General features: G+C 35.6%; 1 protein-coding gene across 1 annotated transcript; it reads right to left on the bottom strand.

Moving 5' to 3' along the window:
- Positions 1-1,014: 1,014 nt before the first annotated feature.
- On the bottom strand, positions 1,015-1,904 carry LOC118593397 (BCL2/adenovirus E1B 19 kDa protein-interacting protein 3-like). The gene has a single exon (XM_036202830.1). It carries the CDS (start codon positions 1,704-1,706, stop codon positions 1,251-1,253), a length of 456 nt encoding a protein of 151 aa, XP_036058723.1. The 5' UTR covers positions 1,707-1,904; the 3' UTR covers positions 1,015-1,250.
- Positions 1,905-9,878: the final 7,974 nt, after the last annotated feature.

The following is a 9,878-nucleotide window of genomic DNA, read 5'->3' on the forward strand; positions in this document are numbered from 1 at the left end:
ATAGTCAAGACTAAAATGTGTAAATTTTTCTGATTGCTAAAACATCACAAAAGGTTTATTTAACAAATATTTATTTAATGTTTTTATATACCATTTTTTTTTTTTTTTTTTTTTTTACAAATTGAGAACAAAAGTCACTGCTCCAAGGAGCTAACTGAATAATAAAAACAAATTAAATCATGTTTGTAAAGGAGCTAAGGGATAATGTTTTCAATAAACACCTTTGATATGGTTAAAGTCATGTTTTATAGCATGCAGAAATATCAGTGCTCAACAGCTTCATTTGCTCCTTTGTTTGTTGGTGATTTATTATTTCTTTTCTTTTCTTTTTTCTTTTTTTTTTTTTTTTTTGACTGTTAAAATGTGACTTTTATTGAACTCACCTGAGTTAAGTGTGGAACAATGAAACAAGTACATGAGGATATTTACAGCATGTCAAGGAGGCAGCCTTTCAAAACATGCTATGGAAAAGAGGAAGACTGACAATATGCCTGGATTAACAGAAGCTCTGGATACTGGTAACTCATATGCAACTCCAGTAATCTCGAAAGGATTTGGCAAAGATTATTTTCATTTCCAGTCTTTTAAAGTAAGACAGATTTGCTTACAATACAGCTGATTTAAAAGCACATAAAATTTAAGTACAAACAATGGGATTAAATGCAGCAGAGTGGGGAAGGTGCCACAACAAAACTGACAACCCAAGGCGGCGGCGATGGCAGACAATGAGGCTGCACAGGGGTTTGTGGATAATTTTAGCTTTGGCTGGCTGTATAATTCACATAGACACACCTGTTTAATTAACTACATTTGTATCTTCTACTATGTAATAGGATTATAAGGCCACAATATTCCTTTGGGACAAACCCTTTAATGATTTTAATATCACTTACTCATTCTTTTGAAGTGTAAAGTATCTTAACTGGATTAAGACTATAGATAATATAGTAGCAATGGTGTATTTAAAAATTAAAATTATTTATACTATTTATATCTAATATTCAAATAAAATTCACTAATAAAAGCTACAATAGGTATCAGTCTGACATGCTTATTAATTGATCCCATAGGTATAATTATAGGTCATGATATTAGTCTATTCTGTCTAACTAAATCAGGAACACTGCATTTATAGAACAAATAAACACACGTAGTGCAGACACCCAAGGATCATGCTAGTTCTTCAGTTATCTGTCACAGCTCAGACATGAATCCTCACTGTGTGAACAAAAGTCAGATCCAGTTCTTCATCAAAAGGTGCTAGTGGACGTTGTCAGATGCCTTCCAATGTAGATTCCCAATCCAATGGCTAGCAGGTGAGATAGCAACAGAGATGGAAGACAAACCTTCAGAAAGTCCACTGAGAAAATGCCTCCCTTCTTCATGACACTTGTGTTTCTCATGCTGAGAGTAGTTGTGCTCTTCAGGAGTTTAAAAAGGAACTCCTTGCAGGGGAAATTTTCTGGCCAACTTGACCAATCCCATATCCAATCTGTGTTTTTCTTCAAGATGCTTTCAACTTCTCTTCTTCTCTCAATATAATCTTCCTCAGACAGAGTGCTGTTTTTCTCTCCAAAGCTGTGGGTGTCTATGTCAGCTCTATTGGTATCTTGTGGTGTCTGGGAGCGAGGTGGGCTGTCACAGTGAGAACTCCTGGAGCTACTTCGTCCAGATTCATGCTGGGCATCCAGCAGTATTTTTTCCATGTCACCATTATAAATAGAGACAGAGGCTGGGACACTGCCCCCATTCCCATTGCTGAAGTACAGTTCTATGCAGGAACACTGCAGGTTCTCCTCCCACTCTGCGACATGGTGGCTTGGCAAAAGAGCCCTAGCCCAACTGCGGCAGGGCAGGCCTCAGCGGTGGTCACTGAGAGATACAAAGGCCACCAGCAGCCTGCTCAGCTCTCGATTTATTATTTCTAAAGAATAAAATATCATAGCCTTTTTATTTTATTTTTTAGTTGTATATATGAATTTTGTATTTATAGCATCCCCCACTATTCTCATTCTGACAAACAATAAATAAGACTGCATGATATTGAAAAGTTTCTGTAGGACAAAGAAGAGAGTCAATAAGAAAAAGAGTCAGCCTACTAAATGGGAAAATAATTTTATCAACTCAATATATGATAGAGGCATAATATATAATATATAAAGAACTCAATAAACTAGATATGAAAAAGCAAAATAATTCAATTTTAAAAGATTAGGTACAGATCTAAACAGAATTCTCAACAGAGTGATGTCAAATGTCTAATAAACACTTATAGAAGTGTTCAACATCCTTAGTTCTCAGGGAAATGTAAATCAAAACTACTTTGAGATTCTACATTACACCTTTCATAATGTCTAAGACCAATAACAAATATCAGCTTATGCTAAGGAGGATGTGGAGCAAGGGGAATACTCCTCTATTGCTGGTGGAAGTGGAAATTTGTACAGCCATTTTGGTAATTAATATGGTGGTTCCTTAGAAAACTGGGAATCAATTTACCTCAAAACCCAGATAGCCCATGCTTCAGCAGATATATATATATATATATATATATATATATATATATATATATATATATATATATATATATATATCTCCAAGGAATGTACTATCCTAACACAAGGACACTTGACCAAGTGTAGTTTTATTCATAATTGTCAGATACTGGAAACTAGATGCCCCTAAATGGAAGAGTAGATAAAGAAAATGTGGTACATTTATACAATAGACTATTTCTCAGCTGTGATTTTTTAAAATTACATTATGAAATTTGAAGGCAAATGGATAGAACTAGAAAAAAGTATCATCCTCTGTTAAGCAACTCAGACCAGAAAGACATATATTTGTCTGTATTCATTTATAACTGAATATCAGCTGTTAAGTAAATGATAATCAAGCTACAATCCACAGACCTAAAGATTTTAAAGAGGAAGGTTGTGAGTAGGACACATTGACCTCTCTAGAAAGGAGAAAGAGAATAGATTCTATGTGTGGACTGCTGGGCAGGGTGTGGGAACAAGAGCAGGAGTGATCAGGTTGAAGGAAAAGGAAGGAGGGAGAGAATGCAAAAAGAAATGCATCTGGGATTGAGAGCCATTTGGGGGGTGGTGATGTGGAATCCTGTGGTGATATATTGTGTTCCCTAATAAAATTTGCCTGAAGAGGCTAGAACAAGCCACTAGATTAAACACAGAGGCCAGGTAGTGGTGGCACATACCTTTAGTTCTAGCACTCTGGAGGCAGAAATCTGTCTGGATGTCTGGGTTCAAAGCCAGCCTAGACTTCATGAGATTTAATAAATCTAGTAGAGAAACAGAGCCAGGCTGTGGTGGCACACACTTTTAGTCCCAGTACTTGAGAATCACATGCCTTTAATTCCAGCACTTGAGATTTCTCACCTTTAATCCCACTATTTGGGAAGTACACATGCCATTAATCCCAGCACTAGGAAGGAAGTGATGGCTGAATGGAAAAAGGTATATAAAGTGTGAGGAGACAGGAACTAGAACCTTTTTCAGGCTGAGGAGGCCTAGAGGTAAGAGGTGGCTGTGGCTTTTTCCTTTGTCTCTCTGATCTTTCAGCATTTACCCCAATATCTGACAGAGTTTTTTATTATAAGACCATTTAGAATTCCTGTTACATTTGGCAGCCACTGTGACCATTCAGTTTAAACTAACTTATATGACTAACAAACGCTTTTGATTTGATCAGATATAACTTAACAAAAGGGAATCTCTCCAAAGTGAGGGTTGAGGAAGGGTTTTGTTTTTGTCTTTCAGGAAAATGATAGCAAGCCAGGTGGTGGTGGTGCACCTTTAATCCTAGCACTCTGGAGGCAGAGGCAGGTGGATCTCTGTGAGTCTGAGGCCAGCCTAGTCTACAAAATGAGTTCCAGGAAAAGCACAAAACTCCACAGAGAAACCTTGTCTCAAAAAAAAGAAAATGAAGGTTAAAGAATCTGAAGAAAAAGTACAAATCATCCCCCCCAAAAAATGTCCCATTAAAAAAAGATTTTCTACAGTGAACCATGACCACACCTAATACAATCTCTGAAGTCTCCAAGAACATGATGGGATCCCACGACAATGATTCCACATGGACGATGATAAGACCATAAAGATGACAAATACTACTCAAAGATCAGCTTTGGACTACAAACTGCTCAGAACAATTTTGAGATGGCTAGCTGAAATAATTCAGCCTCACAGACTATTGTAGCCAGGACTTGAGAAAAGCCCTACACTTTCTTATTACCCTGAGACTGGACAGCAAATGATAGAGCTACCTCTCCTAGGACTTGACAAGGAAGGCATTCCTAAAGTATCTAGATTGGTTTGTAGCTGTAGAGTTTCTCTCCAGCTCCTGCCAAGCCCTGGCAGTCCAACAGTTCACTTATAAAATAAACACACAGACTCTTATATCATTTAAACTGTTTGACCTAATGGCTCAGGCTTCTTGATAGCTGTTCTTCTATCTTAAATTAACCTGTTTCTATAAATCTATACCTTGCACATGGCTTTTGGCTTACTGATATCTTACATGATGGTACTCATGGCAGCGGCTGGCAGCATCTCCCTGACTCAGCCTTTCTGTTCCCAGTATTCTCCTCCCCTTGTCCTGCCTGTACTTCCTGCCAGGCTACTGGCCAATCAGTGTTTTATTTATTAACCAATCAGAGCAACATGTTTAACATATAGAACATCCCACAACATTGGTTCACTTTAGCAGGCTATCCAGTTCACAATCCCATGTCTCTTAACAGCTATTGTTTGCTTGTCACCATAAAAAAAAAAAAATCAAAATAAACACAATACTATATAGGATGCAGACTCCCTGTGTATTTCCCATCTTATGTGGTATTTTTATTTTATGTTACCTTTACTGTCTTTTCAAAGACTTTACTATTTCTAAACTGTTTCTTTATATAACTCTCCATATTCTTTTTCTCTTTCTTTCTTAAGCATATGCACATTATAAAACACACTGGAACCTGTTTATAGGACCATGTTGTTATGCCAAATTTTTGCTGATACACCAAAATGTTGATTGATTTTGTTCTTTTGGGGGGCCTTCCACAAAGCTCCCAAATAAATCACACATGGAGGCTTATTCTTAACTGCAATGTGCAGCCTTAGCTTGTCTTGTTTCTTGCCAGCTTTTCTTAACTTTAAATTTATGTGCCAATAATATATATAAATATAATTCTCCTCTATTGATCAAATCATAGTAGGTAAAATTCAAAACCTGGGTTTATATGTTAATTTCTCTCTTGAGATGGCAGTAGTTACATGACATGATCTGCACAAAATATAAAAATTTCAATATATTTTGACAGAATTATGTATCTTCTCTACAAAAAGCATCAATAAAAATATCTACCACTGCTACTGTTTTATTTTGCTAATTGAAAAGTATAATTGTTTTGCAATCAAAATTTCAAGACTTGAAAGTGGACACAAATTGTTGTGAATTATCTCACATAGCCAGTGGACAGTGGTGTTCCATTATCTGTCACGAATCTTACTCTGTCCCACCAGCCAGCTCCCAAATAACAACACAGAGACTTATTAATTATGGCTTCTTGGCCTTAGCTTAGGCTTGATTTTAGCCAGCTCTTATAACTTCAATTAACCCATTTCTATTAATCTATGTTCTATCATATACTACCCAATCTGCTTCTTCCATGTCTCCTGGCACATTCTGTGTGCCTCAATTCCTCCCCTCTTCTTTTCCACCTATACCTCATGTCTAGCTATTGGCCATTCAGTTTTTTATTACATCAATCACAACAAATGGATCTGCACAGTGTACAAATATTCTACAACAATTATCCTATAGTAGTGACTGGAAGACTGGTGTTTCATCAAAGGAATTTTTTAAATAATGTTTTAGAATTAAATCTGAAGAAACACTTGTTTCTATAACTTTTAGGCACTTATGTCAAGAATACACCACTTAAAAAAATCTGGCAACATGTAGACCTTAACATATATTTCATTTGTAAAAGCTGCATATACCTTCTTAGACTAATAACTGTTTCAATGATGTGTCATGTATTTAATTTCCACAGCAAATTTGGAATAATTGACAGAATACACCTGATCCTTTCTTACTTGATAGATCAGAATTTCAAGTAGATTTTCTTTATGCCCAGTCACTTGCTTTTTAATATTATGCACATTTGTAGAACAGGCCTACACACTGTTGCATCACTGTGAGCTGTGGCAAATTCAAGCTTTAAACATTTAATGTGTTTTTTTCATAATTTAAACATTGTTTTCTAGTATCACTTCAAGTGTGTGTGTGAGGGGGGGGTCTATTTGTATGTTTCTATGTCTGCTCTGTTATATTGTCAAATATTCATAAACTTACCCAAAGTCCAAGGACATTCTTACTATAAGAAATGAAAATAATGAATTTTTCTTTTTTCTTTCTTTTTTTTTAGAGTGGAAATCATGTTTCTGGTTACTAATATGAAACGTATTACAAAATGAATGGGCTTTAGAATTTGCTATTGTAAACCTGAGAAAATGAAGAAGAGAAAAATTGAATAGCATTGCTTTGGTTACACAGTTTGGTTCAATTGAGCTTCTACATTGAACAGTGGTGAGCATTCTCAGATGTCATCAGTCAGTGGCAGTGAAAATCCTGTCTCTGCCTCTTTCTGGATAAGAAAGGAATGTGTCACTAATGCTTTACATGATCTGGTTCATAATCCCTGAACTGTTTATCATTTTGCCTGCCAATTACTGAATTCTAGTTAAAGCTATAAAAATAAGTTGAAAATTATGAATGGCAACATGGGTCAGTGTTATTTTAATAACACACAAACAAGTACTACCAATTAAAATAGAATATGAAGACCTTCAGAGGAAGGCAGTTAAATATATTTCTATCTGTGATGCTAAAATTGTGGTTATCTAGTAATACATTATATGTCTTGAATAGAAAACGTTGGCAATTAGAATAAAATCATTTCAAATAAGTGTAGACATTCCAATTATTGCTTTGTAGATGAAAACAGCCATCTTGCAGATTATTTTTACTTTTTATTATTTAAATTATGAGTAGGCATGTAATGGCATACTAAAAGAAAGAGTTAAACCCCCGCCCCAAATGCCTCCTAGAAAGATTCAAAAGTCTCATTTGAATGTCTTTGTGAGAGAATTAAGCGGACCAATTCTGTCTTTAACTTGATCTTTAACCTGTCCACTTGATTCTCAAAGTCTTTTGTCACACTGACTTAGCTTTCTGGTGTGATGCAGTATTTGTCATGTATGTCAAATGTCTTTACGTGAAAAGTGAAGCAGATAATGTCATCAGCCTATATATTTCCACTGAAACTAGTTCATTTTGCATTAATGTGTTTTTACATTTTTATTTGTATATAGGATGTGAAATAATGATTATATATATATATATATATATATATATATATATATATATATATATTTATATTTTAAATTGCATGTTCTTAACATGGTTATTATATGTGTTTGAGTGTGTGTGTGTGTGCACACACGTGTGTGCAGATGCTTACATAAGTGTGGAAAACAAAATGAAGAAATCAGCAGTTATGAGACAGACATCTAGGAGCTACAGTTACATGTGTTTATGAGGTATGTGTTTTATTACACAGGTTCTATGTCATGAAAGAGGTCCAATTGATTATGTAGTATAGTCTCTTAACATCTGAGCTAGCTTCTAGACCCACATTCATATTAATTCCTAAGCTTGAAATATTTGACAGTCAAATTCAGTGAATGAATACATAAATTAAAACAGTGGCAATCTTTTATAAATACTGACCTTAAAAACCTATGTGTTAATATAGATAATACAAGTTTCATGAAAGTCTCAGATGTACTCTTTCCTGTCCCCTTTCTTTTTTCTAAAATTTCTTTGTTAGTAGTTATTCATTGTACATTTCAATAATGCCTGGTATGCTTCAAAATTCTTTTCAAGCATTTCTGTCATTGCAAATTGTGAGATTGTATAGAGCACATACTTACAAATAGCCACTACAAGAAAGAATCAGGAAACACTGTGGTCCTTCTAATTTTATTTTATTTAAAAATATTGCAATGGTAACAAAAACATAATAGCTAGCACTAAAAAATTACTCAAAGCTTCTGTCTCTTGATCTCCTCAGCTATAAAATGCAATTTACAGCTGTTTTTTTGGTTCATTCTTCCAACTACAAAAGTTAATATTATTATATATTTTGTTTGTTTACAAGGAATACAAGAACCAGGTAGAGGTGGTGCATGCTGCAATCCCAGTACTTAGGAGGAAGAGGCATGAGGATCTCTGTGAATTCAAGGCCAGTCTAGACTATAGAGCAAGTTCCAGGACAGCCAGAGATACATAAAGAAAAACATTTTTGAAAAAACCAAAAGAAAAATAAGGAAAGAAAAAAAAAGATGCAAGAGTTGGTTCAAAATTGAATAACTAAGCATCAAAGTTTGTAATATTCTAAGATAACCACCAAATTCTATATCTTTTCCACATTATACCAACACTGGTTCATTTCATTATTTCTTGATATCTATTACACTTACACATTTTGACAAATCAGAAAATCAAATTTGTAAAGGTTAAATAAGCATTTAATTTAGTTCATTTTAGAATTTAAATTTAATTATTGAGAAACAGGTTTATATAAGTGACACCATCCAAGCACTCAAGGAAATATAACAATGAACTGGTTTTTGTTACATCTCTCTAAGAATTAGTAGCCATAGAGGAATTAAAAGAAAGAAAGGAAAATGAGAGAGATAGAGAAAATATGTTTTGAAAATGAAACAAAACATGGCTGAAATATGGCTTGAACTTTTATAGAACTTTGGGAATGCTGTAGAATGTAATGTGAACACATTTTCCTGATTGGATGTGTTTTTCCAAATATCACATACTGTGGACTCTGATTCCATAAGTCCAACTTGATTGCTTCTGATGTAACTTTTGTTGCCTTTCCACAGCTTCCAGTAATACATTCTGCAAGTGAAGCAGAGCACATCTGTGGCTGAGAGTTTTCCTGTATCCCTCCAGGTCCACAGACACTCAGACCAAAGTAAACACACAGAGACTTATATTAATTGAAACTTCTCTGCCATTAGTTCAGGCCTACCCTTGACTAGCTCTTACACTTAAACTCAGCCCATTTCTGTTCATCTATATGTCATCACATGTTTGATGGCTTTGCCTGTGTGCTTTTACATGCTGTTCCCTGGGTGGTGGGCTGGAATTTTCTCACTCAGCCTTTCTCTTCCCAGAATTTTTTGTCTGCTTATCCCGTCTATACTTCCTGCTTAGCTACTGGCCAATCAGTGCTTTATTAAATCAGTATATAAAAGCATTATCCCATAGGACAAATCATTTTTACAAGATTATTTCAAACATGTTTTTGTTTAATAAAACTTTTTGTGTTTATTATTATCTGTTTTAAATTTTATACATCAGCCATGGGTTCCCCTGTCCTCCCCCTCCAGCTCCCACCCCCACCTTCCCCCCAGCCCCTCCCCTCCATTCACATGTCCTCCAGGATCAAGGCACCCCTGGGGATTCATTTAAACCTGGTGGATTCAGTACAGGCAGGAACTGTCACCTACTTCCAGACTGAGAAAAGTGTCCCTGTGTAAGCCCAAGGATTCAAATGGCCAGCTCATGTACTAAGGACAGATCCTGGTCCCACAGACTGGGTGCCTCTCAAGAATATCAAGCTATTCAATTGTCTCACTTATCCAGAGGGTCTGATCCAGCTGGGGGCTCCACAGCCTTTGGTTCATAATTCATGTGCTTCCATTACTTTGGCTATTTGTCCCTGTGCTTTTTGCAATCTTGGATTCAACAATTCACACTCTTGCAGACCCTCCTCT

Source organism: Onychomys torridus, chromosome 11, assembly GCF_903995425.1.
Source record: "Onychomys torridus chromosome 11, mOncTor1.1, whole genome shotgun sequence".
Taxonomy (NCBI): Eukaryota; Metazoa; Chordata; class Mammalia; order Rodentia; family Cricetidae; genus Onychomys; species Onychomys torridus.

Bases quoted from the DNA above. Each gene is read 5' to 3' on its own strand.
- LOC118593397 (XM_036202830.1), bottom strand. From the start codon at position 1,706: ATGGAAAAAATACTGCTGGATGCCCAGCATGAATCTGGACGAAGTAGC.